At 38.7% G+C, this 19,311-nt stretch overlaps 1 protein-coding gene across 1 annotated transcript; it reads right to left on the bottom strand.

Annotated features, from left to right (window-relative positions):
• Positions 1-380: 380 nt before the first annotated feature.
• On the bottom strand, positions 381-14,948 carry LOC105229302 (glutamate receptor ionotropic, kainate 2). Its single transcript, XM_011209492.4, has 14 exons — positions 14,487-14,948; positions 10,015-10,164; positions 8,431-8,493; positions 8,010-8,216; positions 5,214-5,431; positions 5,002-5,151; positions 4,693-4,875; positions 4,357-4,619; positions 4,113-4,290; positions 3,824-4,047; positions 1,637-1,774; positions 1,127-1,557; positions 804-1,063; positions 381-745 (listed from the first exon to the last, which is right to left on the bottom strand). The coding sequence occupies exons 1-14, from the start codon at positions 14,581-14,583 to the stop codon at positions 497-499; spliced, it is 2,811 nt and encodes a 936-aa protein (XP_011207794.2). The 5' UTR covers positions 14,584-14,948; the 3' UTR covers positions 381-496.
• Positions 14,949-19,311: the final 4,363 nt, after the last annotated feature.

Below are 19,311 nucleotides of genomic sequence, written 5' to 3'. Positions count from 1 at the left end.
TACAACAACTCCTCAAAGCGAGCGATTGGCGATAAACTCACGGAATATACAACTAGACACGAGACAATAATATTGCAGCATGAAAACGATCGGCCTCATGTTGCCAGATAGATAAACATTGTTTGGAAAACAACGGCTGGAAAGCTTTGCCTCACAAGCCTTTCAACCTAGGCCTTACCTCTGCTGACTACCATTTGTTCCGGTCGACATAGGAGACCCAGAAGAAGACAGAGTATTAAAAATTAGCTTCATTCATTCTAAGCCGCCAAACCTGTAACCTGAGTTAACTGTCCTTTGATGATGGAACCCACAAATTCAAGAATGATAATGCTAAGTACGCATGTAATAGTTATAGACCTAATATATAAAAGAACTTTACGGAAATTTACTAAAATTTTATATTTAACTTAGAAAAAATTAAGTACATATTTTAAATTAAATAGAGAAAAAAACCAAATCGGAAAATAATCAAATGTATTCAAAAATACTTCAAATATTAGTCATAGTAACGGCGACTGAGTACACTGCGTTCACGCTCACGCTCACGTGTCTTCGACTTAGTACGCCGTGAACGACCACTCACACGACTGTGAGAACGAGAGTGTGAACGATCAAACGAACGTTTCGAAGAGGAATTCGATGAAATTGAAGACTTTGTACTCTCCGAAATAATCGCAGGCTTTTTTGTAATCCAAAACTTTAACACAAAACACAGTTCGGCCTTAAAAGCTTGCCATGGTGTAGTCTGGAAGAAAAAAATTCCATTAATCACAATGGTTGTGTATGTATGTCTACGCTGCTACCTTTTCATTCACAGCAACCGTTTGCACATTCCACAAAAACTCGCAACATCCTATAATGAAAGACACCACCACACCGGCGCCGAGCACCAAAAACACACCACTCAATTCGATAATAGAGAGCTCATCGCCATCGGCTTCATCTTCACTAGGACATTCAGGTTTAACAGTCGGAGTCCACCAGCGATGCTTTAAATTGTAAAGTTCACCCTTCTCGCTGAGTTGCAGCAAGGATACACTCAAATTGGAACGATACTCAGCACCTGTTGGGTACAAAGGTTTTGCAACTGCATCAAACAATATCAAAAATTCATTGGTTACATTACCTAATGGTACCGCTAAAGCGTAATGCTTCTCACTAAATTGACTACCAACTTGTTTTAGATGACAATCCCGTTCAATATTGTACGACAATGTTGTCGTTTCCATAAGAAAAGCATAACTGCCATTACCTTTACGTACACGATCGACACCTTCCTTATTACTCGATGTGAAGGCTGATGGCTTGAAGCTGATCATTTGATTCCATGCTCGTTTGTATTCAGTCTCATTCGATTCGGAAAAGAAAACCGATGTACTGCCACCAGCTAAAGTGCCATACTTAACCTTATCCTGATCGATAAGACTCTCAAGACTGTCAAATTCGCTCGGCAGCTTATTGTTGGTTAGCGACGCAGCCAAATTGGCGATGTAAGCATTGACCATCATCAATGTGAAGAACCACCACATACTGCTGAGTATGCGCATCGGTGGGCCTCTGTAGAAAGCCAAATGATTTTTGAATACTATTTTTTTATTGATTTTTTTTTTTTTTGAATTTAATGTGTGTTACTCACTTCGGTAGTATGTCGCAACCCTGTTGCATAATAGAACCAATCATCAACCAAAAAGAGTTTGAATTATTCCATATATTTTCGAGTTCTTCGGGATCGGAATCAGCTGGATTCGGATTCGTCCACTCATGATGTGAGAAACTAGAAAATTACATTGTAAATGGAACATTAAATTGAGAAATGTTGTAGAACTTTAAACCTTCCTTAAATTATATACTTAGTAGTAGAAAACTGCTATACTATACTAGAGAGGTATCACGACAAATAACGGTTATGCAGAGAGCAGTACAAGAATCAACTTTAGTCAAAACCTTTCGAGCATTAGTTATGACGAAATACTAACCAGACGAATCTGACTCAATTGGCTTAGCCGACGACATCGCGGCAGTTATCATAGCCCGGGGCACGGATTAAGTCCGAAAAATCTAAAACAGGTCATGATAGTATGAACGCAAGCATGGCTTGACTAAACAGTCTTCGGCTCGCTACAGGGCTAATACTAATCAAATTTCGAAAATGCATTAGTAGTTTTCGTGGATTGTTCGAAGGTAGACGTCGCTGAGGAGTCGTTCTGCAACTACTAAAAACTTAATTCAGCGAGTTCTAATCTGACTGATAGAAAGAATCGTATTGCTCCCAGTTTTCATTTATTTTTGACTGCTATAGGAATCTTAATGGGTCATTGCAGCAGTATGTTTCGATCTGGAGGAAATGGGTAAAGCATATTTTCTATGCAACTTTTGAAAGATATAGAATTATGCGGTCTAACTTATGACAAAGCCGAATATCAAAGAAATAGCAAAAACGTTATCGATTGCCGTCTGCTGCTGTAGAGAAGCTATTCGCAAAAAGAGGGGGTCTCTCAGCGAAAGGGGTTCTTTGGCTCTACCACGCCATAACCAAGTCCATTATATTCTATGGAGTCTTTATGTACTGGAGGGCTCTAGAAAAGACCATACTTGCAAAGAAACTCGACGGCGTTTAACGGGCGGTGCTCGTCAGCATATTTGCTGCAACAATGTCCACTCCAAGCATGGCAGCTAACGTCATCTTGCACATATTGACCGTAGACATCGTTGGTAGGTCTATGGAAAGTTGCTAGAGAGTCTGGGTTCCTACAAGAACACGTGACTGAACACTCGTTTTCCAATCCTCACTCACTTTGACTTCTTATCGGACCAACTGGATCATGGAGTCGCCAAACCGAACTCAGGTGGCTCCATCTCTACCCATATACTCGCAAGGGAGTTATGAGTGTGAAGAAGCTGTTGGAGGAGAGGGGCAGTGAGCTTCTTTACGGATGGGTCAATGCTTGGTGAGAGAGTTTGTGGAGAGGTTTACTGTCAGGAGCTCTTTATCAACTCCAGCAGAGAAATGATCATCCACTCATATAGAAGAGCGACTAATCTAGCCTTGAACTCATTTACAGTGCATTCAGGGCTGGTCAAAGACGATCTTACCTTGCTTTCAATAGCATCGAGCATATTTGTGATAAGACTGATCTGGATGCCAGACCACAGCGGACTCGCAGGAGACTGTAAAGCTAGCAAGAAAAAGCAACCCACCATTGGTACATGCGCTATCGCAAAAGCCTTTTGGCCCAAAATCGATCGCAAGAAATCTAGTGATCTCTTTGGTCTCTGTGAGGCTAGCCACTCCCTTGCTTTGGCGTCCACGCAGTAAGGCTAGGAATCCTACCAGATGCCATCTGCAGAAGCTGTATGGAAGAAAATGCGGTTAAAACAACTAAACACTGCCTTCTTGATTAACCCGGGTTTGAAGGTCAGGACTTGAGACACTTGGGAGCGCGGACATACCACGTCTACTTTTATTGGCTACTAAGCGGTTTATAAGTTCGAACACAGCAGCTCTTCTTTTCTATGGCCTCACAAAGTACTACGTATAGTTGTGCGATCTTTGATCAGCCATCTTACCTAACCTAACTTATGACTATAATATATTTTATATTTACTACGGTGAAGAGTTCAAGGGTTTTTGTGGAGCTCTTAAAGGATGTTGTAGTCATTTAACAATGTCGTTATTTGCTGTTGTCGGTACCTATCCTCGAAACGTTTTGAAGAATTATTACGATTAAGGGATTTTTTGGAAAAGAGTTACGTGTAAATTTTGAAATTGAGCTTTACTGCCTGTAACGCAACTCACAAATTTCACTTTAGCACTAAAACTTACCGCGCTAATATTACAAATAGCAACGTCATAATCAGCTGTGTCAACATCAAATAGTACCACACCTCTTCGGCGAAGGGTTCCAAAAATGCAAATTCATTCTTAGCTTCCGGTGGTCTTTTATAATACAGTATGCTAATACCCAATTGCATGAAAGGCACCGTAAAATCGACTACCTGACGCCGAGCCTGAGTAATTGTTATATCAGAGATAGCGATTTGTGCTTGCTGAAAATCGAAGAAAACTTATTTATTACACTGCATAATTAAAAAATAAAAAAAATACTCTTTACATGATCAATTAAACGCCGTATCATGCCATCCCACTCTCCTGTTTCCGGATTCAGCTTTCCTGTACGACTTTCAATTAAGAATTCATATTCGAAACCCATTATATCTGAGAGCTTTTGTATCAAATCCACTGCATAGCCTTCGTATCGCTCCATACCACGTAAATTTTCATAATCTTCTCTAAAAAGTTTTTCGGAAATAATATTTTTTTCGATACAACAATGCAGTCGATCGGACAAAACTCACTTCAACATGAAATAGGGCGCCTCGAAGCGTGTTGTCACTATAAACTTTTTACGCTCTAATGAGAAATCGGGCGTAGTTGAAGAACTACCGGTGCCAAATTGAATCGAAGTTGGCGGTGAGATTGTGCCATCCGACTTCCAAACAGCTAAGATTTCATTGGTGGTGGGTTTGTAGATCTCCAGGTTGAATTGTGTGCGTTGACCGTTTTCGTCGATTTTAAGATTTTCCGTTTTAAAGGGCGGTTCAACGTCATCTTCGGAGATCTGTAAACAAATGTAGAGATTTGTGTACGTATAAATATGAAAAAATCAATTAACTATAATAAACTCGACTTACAGACTTCATTTTGCGCACAATTTGGCGACCAATATACCAAGGCCGACCGAACTCAAACTCGCAACGCCTTTGTGGTTCCGCATATGACCTTGCTTTGGTAATTACATTTCTGGCGGCATTCGCAAATAACACGACAGCGTCGAACATTAAAACCGGTAATAAGACCTGATTTTGAAATATTTCCTGTAAATATTTTGAGAAAATTTTTAAGGTTATATTTTCCGAAATCTGTTCTCAAACACTTTCAATTAAGATCAGAACTCAGTAACTAAGTATATTATAAGTACTGATATATTTAAACATGCTCACATCGATTGGCCGTAAGCGCGTCTTCTTTCGCCGAAAAGGATTCTCATCGACTAACTTTAATCTCACAGAAGTTATATTCGCCCTGTAACCGGAATCATACATGCTTTGCAATGGCGAGTTATGCGTATTTAAGTGAGACAAGAACAAGTACTAAAAAACAAAAAAATTTAAACAAACATAAGGTTCAGTTATGAATATATACGGAAGTATACCTTAAACGAACCCAACATCTTGAATTCCTTTGCAGTCAACACCAATTCTTGCAACGAATCCGCCTCGCAATCGAGTATGACTTTATGTTCATGAAAGGTCTCACTAATCTCTTTCCAAAGTACACGTAAATCACTTTTATAATCCTCAATGTAGCGGATTTTTATTTGTTCACTATTCAAGGGATTGATATTCATGAGATCTTGTAGGCGAGCGAGTCCTAGAAAATAAGTGATGGTAAACTTTGTAATAAATATTTATATGTAAAAATGTGCTAATATAAAATAAAACAGACAGGCCCTTAATTCAATTAACACTTATAGCATTAGAGAAATTATTTTAATTGACTAAATTTGTTCACAAAAATATCTATAGAATGAAATAACATTACAACGAAAGTCCAATAAACAACATACATATATGATTCGATCTATAACTACATGATAAGTCAACTGAAAAGTCGCGGTCTAACCTTCAAAAGGCGCGGCCTAACAAATCACCCAAGCCGAAGGAGATACCGGAGCCGGAGTATACCCGAACTCTGGAAAAAGCAACGGCTGGTACTAATCAGTAAGGGGAAAGAAGATCCCAATTCGCCATCAGCATACCGTCCACTATGCGTGCTTGACTTAACGGGAAAGCTCTATGAATATTTAAGTAAGCCCAGCCTCGCGGCTATCAACAAAGCTGGAGGACTCTCCCCTAGACAACACGGCTTTAAACCCGGCAGATCAACTCTATTAGCTATAAAATGTGTCAGAAAAAGTGTAGAAGCCGCATAGCGTAGATGGCATAAATACAAAAGAATAGTGTTGCTGGCGACTTTGGATGTCCGAAATACCTTCAATATCGCTAGATGGATGGATATTATCGACGCTCTTGAAAAAAGCTTTAAAATCCCCGACTACCTCAGAGCTGTAGTGCGGAGCTACATTAGTAACAGATCAAACTACACAGGCGTCAGCACCAGGATCCATTCTAAGCCCAGACTTGTGGAACATCAGCTACGACGCTATACTAAAACTTGAGCAGAGAAACGTACTTAACACAGCACGAGACACAGAAGAAGCGCGGGTACAAGTCCAGCACACCGCAGGAAAGAAAGCGAATTGGGGTTTTAGAGACTTGTAAGTGGCACATATCGTTGCTGTGATGACAACACTCATCTTTCCTCTCGAGCCCAGTTTTGTCCATAAACAATGACGACGATTGATTATTCCGAGTTGATTTTTCTATTGTTTCAAGCTGTTCAAGCATAATTAACCCGAGTTTTTCCATCGATATGTGATAATGGATGAAACAAGGTTCCATCTTTTCGCTTGAAAAACGGTAGCGAAAAGTTGCAGAGTCGCTATAATCAGTGTATCACCCTTGAAGGAAAGCAAGTTGAAACAAAAACAAATTTTACCAAAATTATTATGGTAGACCGGAGACTTTTCAGTTGATATTATTTCAGTTCTTTTATATTCGTGTTGTTTGCCAAGAGATGGTGTAACTTAACGTGTTCATACTGCAAACATGCATTGGAAACTACTCTTCTTGTGGGTCTTTTTCAGTATACTTCTGTGATAAAAAAGTGAAGTGAATTTGTTTATAAATTTTAAATTCTTTATTTATTCTTTCAAATCAATTTCATCCTCTTCAAAGTGAGGGCCGACCGATAAAACACACTTTCGCCAACGCTTTTTCCAATTCTTGAAACAGTTGGTAAACTAATTTTCCAGTATACTTAGCTTTCAAAGACCTTCGTCTATTCGTGTTTTGTCTTCACAATCGGGTTAAAACGGTGTCCCTGCAGTATAGCCTTCAAGAACTGCTTCAATTCGAGCTATATCTTCACAATCGTGTCGAAACTGTGTCTCTTCATTGGCCTTTTGAGTTTGCTGAATAGCCAGAAGCAGAACGATATTAGTGGACTTTTTTGTACCGGTTCTTCTATAGCGCGTTCTTGGCACGCTAACCAGATAACCGAATAGGCCAAAAGTGGTTTGCCAAGTTTAGAAGTGGCAATTTTGGATTCGAAGAGATAAAACATCCTAGGTGGCGAAAAAGTTTCAAAATGAAGAAGTGCCAGCATTACTAGATGAGGCTTCCAAAACACAAAAAGGTCTCGCAGAATATTTGAGACACACGCAAGCAACCATTTCAGAACGTCAAGATTCGTTGAAAGGCGATTTCGCATGTCAAAAATACTGATGGAACGCTAAAGAAGTAACATTTTTTCCATCGGCCTGAGCCTTATCTCACTAAATAGTGAGATATGAAGGGCTTCCAAAACCGTATGACACCAATAGTGGAACACCTTGCCGACAACAGATCATCAAATTGCAACGAATGATTCGCGAAACTCGCTCGAATTTTGGGACTGGGTACGATACAATAATTTTCAATCTAACAAAGCGCAGCCTCATATCATATCATCAAGACCGGCTAAAAACTATTTGAAAAACAGCGGCTGAAAAGTTTTGCCTCACATCTTAACCCAAACCTCCCTTCCAACTTGCATTTGTTCCGTTCGTTTTAGAATGTGCTCAGTGAAATACGGTTCATATTGTATTATACAGAGCTTGAGTCGTTCTTGGGCGCCAAGCCAGCACAGATCTTTCCATTGATATTAGAGATCTCAATTAAATTAGTAAATAATAGTTAGTTAGCGATATTTAATATATTATTAATAATTCTTAATTTAGTCAATTAATAATTTTTCTATATGTATAGCGTTTTTTACCCTCAATTAAGAAGAGACTTATATTATGTTCTAGTTTGAAAATTGTATTCTGTTATTTCAGTCCACTCACCAATCTTTGTTTCATAAACAAGCGTAAATTGTTGCCATTCATAATTTGATTTAATTATGCTGTAATAAGCCTTTGAGATCATCGAAACTGACGGTGCCACATTGATGGTCATTCTGTTGTTAAGGCGATCTTGAGTTGGCGACTCAATTCTCCAGTCAAATTCCATGTGCGGTATACCGGTGGCATTGGCTATAACCGCAACAATATCTGAAAGATAGACGAAAATTTTATAAATAAGCGAATTCACTCGGAAATTACTTAATTTCATTTAGTTTTTGATTATTGTACACAAGCAATTTAATTATCTTTCCAACAAGCTAGTCGCAATTTTATTGCTGAGGGTGCTTGCAAGTCTTACATTATGTACGTAAGTGTGGTATGTACATTTCTCATATTTTTCGTCGTATTTTACAACACTCACCAGTAGACGTCTTTGAACTTGGTCCGAAAATAGCAACAACGCCATCTGAAATCAGTTCACATGCTGAAATATTTGGAAGAGACACATATGTATGTCAGTGATTTTAATTTAATGTGAAATTTAAACAAAAACGGAATTTTAATAAATATGCTCTGAGAATATTTCAACTAAAATTGTAATAATAAAATATCTCTGGTTTTGTTTAAATATTAAATAAACATCTAAATATGAAAATTACCAGAGTATAACCTAAATACTACCATAAATATAATTGAAACTAAATAATTCTATCACGCAAAAACAATTATCCCACAACATTTCGTTGAACGCTTTGACTTCTTCAGAAATTGAATACTTTATTTGAAAAAAGCCTTAGTTTTGGAAATGTAGTTTTAAAGAAGGAATACTACGCATAAAACAGATGATCCAAGTAGAGGCACTTTTTTCAAAAGTTTTTTTTGACAGATCACGCTGGAGTCATGTAAAGTTGTCATTTAATTTTTGTTCAGTATTGTTTGACATTTCATGAGAAAAAGACTTACAAAGACTTACACCTGAACAACGTTTACAAATCGTTTAACTTTATTATGAAAACTCACGTTCTGTAAAGAATGTATTTCGCGCGTTTTGCTCAACTATTGGTCAACATAATCGGCCTACTAGGCGTTCTATTAGCAACACCATCACCCATCTTGAGACCCAGAATTCATTATTGGATAATTTTCGACCGAACAGATCACATACAGCGCACAGTGCAAAAAAATTTCGCTGCCGTAAATGAGAGTGTACACGAAGAACGTGGAGAGTCGGTTCGGCGCCATTCGCAGCAACTCGGACTGATGTTTGGAACGACTTGTCGCATTTTACGTCGAGATCTTAAATTGGAAGCGTGCAAACTAACTATAGCTTGTCTAAGAACTAAAGCCGCTCGACCTTCCCAAGCGACATCACTTGGCTCTATGGGCTCTTAAAAAGTTCCAAGAAGATCCGACGTTTTCAAGCCAAATTTTGTTCAGCTATGAGGCACATTTCTGGCTCAATGGGCATGTAAACAAGCAAAATTGCCGTCTTTGGGACGAAGAAAACCTGAAGAGATTCAAGAGCTGCCATTTCATTCAAACCAAGATCCATCCGCAATTTTTTCATAAATAGATGGACTTATTTGTATATTCCTCGATACTCTCCTCCACAGCTGCAATAATGTTGCGCATTGTACGGCATCCACGAGAGTCAACGTGATGTGAAATCAATCCATGGTTGCGCGAATTACCGACTCTGCTGACGTTATGTCCACCGAATATTGGACACAGTGACCGGAAGTCTGTTCACTGTCAAATGACAAGCCTAACTAAGTACAGGCCAAGTAACAGCTGTTAAAGAAACCAACTCCGAAAAGAGTATTCCCTCATTGAAAACTACACGTCTAAAAAATCACCATCTATTACCGGTGATAACATGTTAGCTAAAACTTTTATACTTTATTTAGACAAAACTAACGTTTATGAGTAATTATCTTGTTTTTTAATTAGTTATACAATTTTTTTTTATTATTTAGTTATTATTTTATAATATTAATATACTCACTTAACTGCTGCAATATGAAACTATCATCGCTGGGTACAAAACGTTTTATCAGCTGAAAACTTAAGCCAAACAATTTGTTATTATTTATCTCAAGGAATGCCTCATCAAAGCTCAGCTCAATTTCGTATTCATCGCGAAAGAAGAGAACACCTGAAACAGGAAGAGAAAAAATTTAGATGAGTAAGGCAAAATCGGGCTTTCTGCTTTGAGAAACATCAAAATGAATAAACATCCAGATAAAAACAGATTCTATTTCCTAAAATCGAGAGAAAACATTTCGCCGGTAAAGTTCAATTTTATATTGAGGTGTATCACTCTGAGAGGTATTGACGAAAAATTATTAAAAAGAGTATTGTTTTTTTATTATCTCGTTTGTCCAGATACATATGTATGTATCTCTAGAGACACATGCATTTTTTTTAGGTTTCTTCTATTGAACCTGATGCATTATGGGGTGCCAAGAAGACACAAACCATGAAATTAATCGCATACGCGCATGACTTTATAGTGGTGGAAGTGGATAAACACCTAGATGACCTACGGTGCTAATGCAATGAGTGCATAAACGATCTGCGCCAATGTTTTAGAACTGGCTGAATACATGACAGAGGTCTAGTACTAGAACGTAGATGAAGGAATATCTCTAAACATAAGGAAATGTAGGATTCATTCACACCCACAATGAAAATATGGATGTAATGTTAAACTCAAGGCGCAAATTTAAAGTGCACCTAGAATACACTTCAGGCAAGCCGACTGAAATCCTGAACCAAAAAAGTGGAGGGAGTCAAAAGCTTTACAATGTGTCAACAGTTATAGCAATCCTCACTCAAAGGACGGTACACCAATAAACAGATCGTGAATAGACAATAAATAAATCCACTGAGAAATTAAACTCTATCGGTAAAGCGGCAGCCTTAATCATGACAAAACTGAGACATAATGCGTCCGTCAGGCCGTATCATAGAGTAGACTTAGGTGTCTTATCATTTTAACGAAGTAATACTTAATCAGATGGTTCCGTAAGAGAGACTTGAGGTATCCGGCTTTTTATGCTTGACCCTACTTAAAACAAAAAAGATAATAAGATCGGTTAGGTTTGTCCGGTAGGCCATGAGCCACGCATTGCCCACTTTTGGTCCTTTGCCTTTGCGATATCACATGAAGTTCAGTTACTAGATATTAGGAGACCCCAGATGCTTACGGCGTAGCCTAGCCAATGCTTGACAAGTGCACAAGAGATGGTTCTTTGTTTCCCTGATGCCTAAACATTTCCTGCAGTCTTCTCGGTATGCCAGCCGCATTCTGCGGGCATGTGTCACCACTAAAAATAATAATTACAATCAGTAGAAAAGAGCCTCTACTAGGTTTCATATATGAGAGTGAAAGAAAATTATGAAAGCCGTTCGAAATTTAACAGAACCGGATCGGCTTTGTGATATTTTTTTTTTAATGATATACAAATTCCTCATAGTTATTCCGCAAAATATCTTGGACTCGATATAAATCGATTAAATTGGAAAAATCATATTAAAGCCTTGACAAAGAAACTCAATATAAAAACAAAAAAAATGTTACTGGCTGCTTGAGAGAAAAACGCAGCTTAGTTTGGAGAACAAAGTTCAACTTTACATACAAGTATGCCCATACAGGTTGGGTACCGCACGCCAATCATATGTATATTGAAAATCTTCAAGGATAACAGCCTAAAACGCTTACAATTAATTGATAATGCGCTTTGGTTTGTTGTCATTGAGTAAATTCATAAAGAAGTAAACATTATATAAAAATTTAAAAATGAAATTCGCAGATAAGTGGAGATGGTCATACAAATGTTCTGGCAATAGCCCTACTACATATACGAGTATTATAGCAATACAGCCAGACTTACATGAAACCATATCTCTGGTGAAGCTTGAATACCACAGACTACGGTAAAATTGTTCACCTAGTATTGCTATCCAAGAATCGAGCCAGTTTTCGATGACGTCTTTTGAGTGGAACTGTTTCTGAGCCAGATCATGTGGTATCGAACAGAAAAATAATAACAAGTAGGACGGTGCAATATCCAGGTTATATGGCGGGTGGGATAGCCTTTTCATGCAAGCGTTTCCAGGTAGGTTTTAACGGGTTTGGTAACGTGAACTTTGTCATGCCGCCAAATCTGTTAATGAGGTCATAAAGAACCTAAGTTTCTTATTTCTGAATCATTACCAGCGCACGTAGTCGCTTTGAAATGACTTGACTGGCCTCTTCCAAATGGCTAGGTGAAGTTTATCACGTTTCGGATACATCAATAGTTAACAACAAAATCTTTACATAAAAATACATAAGATGAAAGCTGAAATAGTTTAAGGGAATAGTCCCCTCTAAGTCAAAGCACCTCTCTGTACAAGTTTGTTTTTGATTCATTGTAACAGGTCAATTCAAAAGTCCCCGGTCTCCACATAGATGGGGCTACTAATGGAATTATAGACATATGATTTTTAGTTAACCCATACTTTCAAAAAGTATTTGACAGCTGTCGGATCATTAATTTGTGAATTATATCGCATTTAGTGAAGTAGCTTTAGTTATTGTGAAAAAATGGATAGAAAGGAAGTTGATAAAATACTACCACTTTGAAAGGGAAAAATACAGTTGAAGAAAAACCTAAGCTTGATGATGAGTTTGCGGACAAATCAGCCATCAAGGGTTTGTATGTGAAGCTTAGACATGGTGAAATGAGCACCGAAGATGTTGAACGCAGTGGACGCCCAAAAGAGGTTGTTAACGACTAAAATAACAAAAAAATCCACACAATAATTTTGGATGACCGTTAAGTGAAGTTTTTCAAGTTTATAGGTATTCTAAAGATATAAACTAAATGTGTAAATCATATTATTCACGAATATTTGGATATGCGAAAGCTTTCTGCAAAGTTGGTGCCGCGCGAGCTCACTTTTAACCAAAAACAACGACGAGTTGATGATTTGAAGCACTATGTAGAGGTGCTCAATCATAATAAACCCGAGCTTTTGCGTCGATATGTGACAATCGATGTAACATGGTTCAACATTTTTCTCTGAAGTCCGATCGACAGTGATCCGGGTGGACTGCACACGACGAACCCACTCCAAAGCGTGGAAAAATGCAACAGTCGGCTAGCAAGACATCTGTATTTCAGGATGTGCTTGGTATAATTTTTATTGACTGCCTTATTGGATCGCTTAAAGGACGAAATCGCCGAAAAACGGCCGCATTTGAAAACAGTGAAAGTGCTTTTTCGCCAAAACAATACACCCTGTCACTAGACAGTGAAGACGGTGGCAAAAATCCATGTATGGGGATACGAATTGCTTCCGCATCCACCGTATTCTCCACATTTGGCCACCAGCGAGTATCCGTTGTTCTCGTATTTAGAATTCCGACAAATCAAAACACCAACAAATCAAGAAAAGGTGGCCTTGTTCGTTCGATGCCGGTCGCGTTCAGGATCATAACTCTTAGTCAATAGAATTATATTTCTGTGCTTCGATAGAAATAAGTGCGGACAAGGTAAAATATTTTTCACATGTCGGCATTTTGGTTTGTCCGTGTTTTGATTTGTCGGCATTTTGAACTTTGGTATTTTAAGTGTATCCCGTCTCAAATTTTGTATTTATAACCAAATTTCGTGTGCAAATTCGTAGCGAATATTCAGTTTCATCAAAAACACAAACCTACGAGTGATACAAAGTTTTCAAAGACGGTTTAGAGAACGTTGAAGACATGCCTCGTACTGGACGAGCTTCGATCTCTTCAATTGATGAAAATATTAAAGAAGTGAAGGATATGGTGCTTGTAAATCGTCAGGCAAGTGTTAGAGAGATGGCAAGAGAGCTCGACATCCCTTGCGAGTCCATTCGAATGCTTTTGGTGGATATTTTGTGTGTAAGAAACTATTTTTTCAAAAAGTGTACGATTGTCACCGAATTTAAAGCCAAAAAACGCAATGAACACCATCGATCAATCACCGTATTCACCAGATTTGGCTCCGTGTGATTTTTTCTTTTTTCCCAAACTGAGATCACCGCTCCGTGGAAGCCGTTTTCAGTTGATCGGAGAGATAAAACCAAATTCGCTGAAGGAGCTGAAGGCCATCCCATGAATTGCTTACTAAAAGTGTTTTGAGGACTGGAAAAATAGTTAGTATCAGAGTATTACATCTGGTGGGGATAACTTTGAAGGCGACAAAATAAATATGCATGATATGCGTTTCATTTACAATTTCCGGATACGTTTTGCCAAAAAAATGTCTTTTACTATGGTAGGGCGGAGACTTTTCAATTAACCTGTTACTTGCTAACTGTGAAACTTCTTTTTTATGATTGATCTATATCAATTCGACAATTTTGACTCGTTTACATAATATTACATTCCAAGCGCAATATTAAAAAACATTTTTTTTTTAAGATTTTCATTGTAAATCTATCTTCGCTCAGCTTTATTACCAACTTTCACTTCAATATCGCCATTATTGGTGTATTCATGCGTTAGCTTAACGGCGATCAGCAGCAACAACGACACGAAAATGTTGCTAAAACGCATTTTTCTTAACCGTTTAATGGCGTTTTACCGTTAACCGATATTTAGTTAGACATTCATAAAGTATGCCAGCATTTTACATAAGCACTTTTATGAAAATTTTGTATTCACTTCGAACACATGTTTTTTAACACTTCCACTGATTTTTTCACAAAAATATTACGTAAAAATAAATTAATTGCAATTTTATAAAATATTTATGTATTTATTTTTCGGTATTCCATTTATTTTTGGGCGACTTTTTCACTTCACTTCACATTACTTATTGCCAACGCGGTCGCGACCGTCACCGCCTCCATACGAAAACACACTCGAAATATTTTTGAATTTGTACCAGCCAGCATCCAGTCGTGGAAGAAATTTAGCGCACACTGAGCATGGCGACGACAAGGAAATGTGCACATACACACATGCATACATAAGTATGTTACATGCACACACATAACGACACAGTAAGTATTTCATAACTTCAGATCTCCCACTTTGCGGCCAATGCCGCTGCGGCGACTGCTACGCTACTGTCTCTTCGAAATTTCAGGCTGAGAGCGCAACAAGAAAATAATAATTATTAAAAATAAGCATTTTCTTTATAAAACAAAAGTATATATTCTATTCATTAAAAAATGTGTGCTTCCTGCCATTAGCGCTGCGCGCTTTCACAATGGCTTTGCTGTTTGTCATTATTGCTGTTGTTGCTGTCAAAATGCCGCACGACGTGTTTGTTGTTGTTGACTGTCGGTATGACTTTTTTTCACGAGCTGTCGCTTTGCTTCGTAGCAATAAATATTTGTTTATATTTGTTATGTTTGTGTGTGTGTGTGTGTGGAAACACAAAAATACAAACAACAACAAGTAAATATGGATGCACTTAAATTCATACCGGACAATGTTGATATTTTGGAAAAGCCACAACGCGCACCACCACCGATCCGCGCACGGTTTTGGCCTCCAAACATACACACACACACACACACACTCTTACATACTCTCCGTTACAGAGTGTGTGACATACACGCCCCCATCGGTGCGCGATCTTCAGCACTCGTTTCCAGCTAGTAGTGTTGTTGTGACTGTCGTTTATTGTCGTTTGATGTGTCGCGCTTTCGTTAAATGAAAAATACTAACAACAATCAAGGCGAAATTCCACTTTGATGTCGTGGCAACGGGAATATGTGTATACATAGGTATATACGTTCAGCGTCGATTTGCGATTTGTTTACTTCCCGGCAACAATTTGTAGCTCGTACCACGTAACACTTTTTGTCACCTCTCTAATTCAAGTTCGTGACGCGTGTTCGTGCGCTGAACTTGTGCTCACTAATTAAGGCGCACGCCGAATGTGAAAATTAAAAAAAAAAAATCGATTTTTATTTTTCGATATTTTCTAAAAAATTTAATCGATATCTCTAATATATTTTGACTCACAGCCTTCTAAAGTGTAGCCGTTCAGTTCAATGAGCTCCACCAGTTTATTTCTTTGTCTTTGTCACTATAACCGTGTGTCGGTCTGCGCCGAAAACACGAAACTTAACCAATTGACGATAACCTTTGCGAGGTCACGCCAGTTTTTCATCTCTGAATTGGATGCGCGGCGGCCTAACTTCCGTTTTTCTGCCATGGGTATCGAATCGAAGCAGCTTTTCTCTGGAGCATCATCTTCCAAGCGAACATCATGGCCCAACCAGCGCTTTCATTGAACTTTTATGCGCTTAACTACATCCATGTCGCCATCTGGCTCATCCAGTTCATTGTTCCATCTTCTTCGATACCCATTGCTCACGCAAACGGCTCCAAAGATCTTGCGAAGGACAGTTCTCTCAAATGCTCCAAGTGCTTTCTCATCTCTTGTCGTCGTCGTCCATGTTTCTGCGCCGTAAAATAGGACGGAAATAATAAGAAACTTATAGTGTGTAATTTTTGTTCAGCAAGAGATTGATTAATTGTCCACACATTTCAAAGTAGCACCTGTTGGCGAGAGTTATTCTGCGCATGATCTCCAGACTTAGAGTTTATAATGGTGGAATTTATGCTGGTTCCAAGATTTACAAAGTCACTAACTTTTTCAAATTTGTAGCTGCCAACTATGATGTAGTTTCCCAAACTCGAATAATCTTTGTGTGTGGCCTCTAGGTACTTTGTCTTTCCTCATTCACTACAAGATTCACCTTCTTCGCATCTTGAAAAGGCTGCGCTGTTGTTAAGGAGTACGAGTAAGGAGTGTTTGCATATCACCAGTAGTATTATATAAAGGGTGATTTTTTTGAGGTTAGGATTTTCATGCATTAGTATTTGACAGATCACGTGGGATTTCAGACATGGTGTCAAAGAGAAAGATGCTCAGTATGCTTTGACATTTCATCATGAATAGACTTACTAACGAGCAACGCTTGCAAATCATTGAATTTTATTACCAAAATCAGTGTTCCGTAATCCGCTTTTTTATCGACAAATTTTGTTCAGCGATGAGGCTCATTTCTGGTTGAATGGCTACGTAAATAAGCAAAATTGCCGCATTTGGGGTGAAGAGCAACCAGAAGCCGTTCAAGAACTGCCCATGCATCCCGAAAAATGCACTGTTTGGTGTGGTTTGTACGCTGGTGGAATCATTGGACCGTATTTTTCAAAGATGCTGTTGGACGCAACGTTACGGTGAATGGCGATCGCTATCGTTCGATGCTAACAAACTTTTTGTTGCCAAAAATGGAAGAACTGAACTTGGTTGACATGTGGTTTCAACAAGATGGCGCTACATGCCACACAGCTCGCGATTCTATGGCCATTTTGAGGGAAAACTTCGGACAACAATTCATCTCAAGAAATGGACCCGTAAGTTGGCCACCAAGATCATGCGATTTAACGCCTTTAGACTATTTTTTGTGGGGCTACGTCAAGTCTAAAGTCTACAGAAATAAGCCAGCAACTATTCCAGCTTTGGAAGACAACATTTCCGAAGAAATTCGGGCTATTCCGGCCGAAATGCTCGAAAAAGTTGCCCAAAATTGGACTTTCCGAATGGACCACCTAAGACGCAGCCGCGGTCAACATTTAAATGAAATTATCTTCAAAAAGTAAATGTCATGAACCAATCTAACGTTTCAAATAAAGAACCGATGAGATTTTGCAAATTTTATGCGTTTTTTTTTTAAAAAAAGTTATCAAGCTCTTAAAAAATCACCCTTTATTTAGAGTAGACAGTGCCACTGCGATTCAAATTAGCGGCACATATCACTTTTTCAAGCATTAGATTAAAAAAACGCACGAAAAAGCCTGCCTAAAACCTCGTTTAGCTCAAAGTCATTCTTCATAGCTATATGAGTTTCGCAGGAGTAAAAAGTTTAGACATGGCAACAGCTCTGTCAATAGCGACTTTGAAATCAACGTGTTGGGTGTCGATCTGTTAGTCAAGGTTTAGCAGCAGAAACATGCATATCATATTCAGTCAGCTCAGCCGGTAATCCATTGGTCCTGGGACTTTGATGTATGTATGTAAATGTATGATGATGAATTGCTGTTCTCTTTGACTAGCTTGACCGCCCTTTATTGCCGCCTTACTGCCGGAGTAAATGCTTAACTCCCAGATGACTTTGCAGCAGTACTTCTACCGCCACCATAAAAGCCACCATAATAGTTTGAAAAACAGTGGTAACCCAACCTCCCCTCCTAGATTTTATCTATCTGCGAAAACGCTCACTGTGCTTCTTTTCCAGCGACTTCTCCCTATCCAAAATACTTGATGGTCCGCTTCCTGTAGAATATTCGGAAAATCAAGTTTCCAGTTACTACCAAAGATTTCGTTTTTTTTAGCATCTTCAGAGCATGGAGCAGAGTATCGAAGAAGACTCGAGTGAGGCCATCCGCCATGACATGTTAAAAGTTGGACGACCATCAAGCGCATCGCACGATCAATTTATTGAAGGAAAGTTTTAGTGATCGCATTATCTCGCGTGGTGAGCCTGTGGCATGACCTCCAAGATCGAGGAATTTATTCAAGCCAGCCATGGCGGTAATTTTTAAACTTTATTATAAAACTAAATTTGAGGGCATAACATTACATAATATGCGTTTTATTTCGTCTCGAAAATTACATGTCTAAAGACACCCTTAATAAGGTTTAGAATCATCTTAAGCTCTCTGACTGTGCGCTCAATACTAGTATATTTACACTAGCATCAAGTTACTACATACATAATAAAATTGGTAAGCCACGACGGTATTGCAGGAAAGTGTAACGCTGATGAGCTTGCTAAGACGGGTATTTCAGGTTTAATAACTGCGGAATGGTAACGTGCAAGAGCTCCATTGGCTTCTTGTGGTTCACTACTGGATTCTTGGGACTCAGGCCTACTCAGCAATCGTTGGTCAACTACTAACAACCGGGCAGTCGGAATGCTTTTCTGGCCCAGGGTGAATCTTAAGAGGTCTAATGAACTCTCGCTCTCAGCAAAGTCCACATTTCAATGGTTGTAAGAGTTCTAACTAGGCACTGTCCGATCGGGATTCTTACGACAAGATTGAACATCTCATCTAATACTAGCTTGATCAGCTGTTTAGAAGAAGATGAGATAGAATCATATCAACACTTCCTTCTCGAATGTGCCGCGTTTGCCAGATTACCTATACAGATTTGTGATAGGTTCATGGCGCTTTGACGATAGTTGATACCCAACTATGGGAGTTTTTCATCTGACTTGACAATGGACTGTAGATAACGTTATATTCTATCAAAACCAG

The sequence above is a fragment of the Bactrocera dorsalis genome, chromosome 1, assembly GCF_023373825.1.
Source record: "Bactrocera dorsalis isolate Fly_Bdor chromosome 1, ASM2337382v1, whole genome shotgun sequence".
Taxonomy (NCBI): Eukaryota; Metazoa; Arthropoda; class Insecta; order Diptera; family Tephritidae; genus Bactrocera; species Bactrocera dorsalis.
Note: the sequence above shows the minus strand (reverse complement) of the source record. Positions and strands in the feature narration are given on the sequence as shown.

Bases quoted from the DNA above. Each gene is read 5' to 3' on its own strand.
- LOC105229302 (XM_011209492.4), bottom strand. From the start codon at position 14,583: ATGCGTTTTAGCAACATTTTCGTGTCGTTGTTGCTGCTGATCGCCGTT. The intron at 4,876-5,001 runs GTGAGCATGTTT...AAATATTTACAG, and splicing joins CGCGCTTACGGCCAATCGAT to GAAATATTTCAAAATCAGGT. The intron at 1,064-1,126 runs GTAATGTAACCA...TGTACCCAACAG, and splicing joins CGCTTTAGCGGTACCATTAG to GTGCTGAGTATCGTTCCAAT.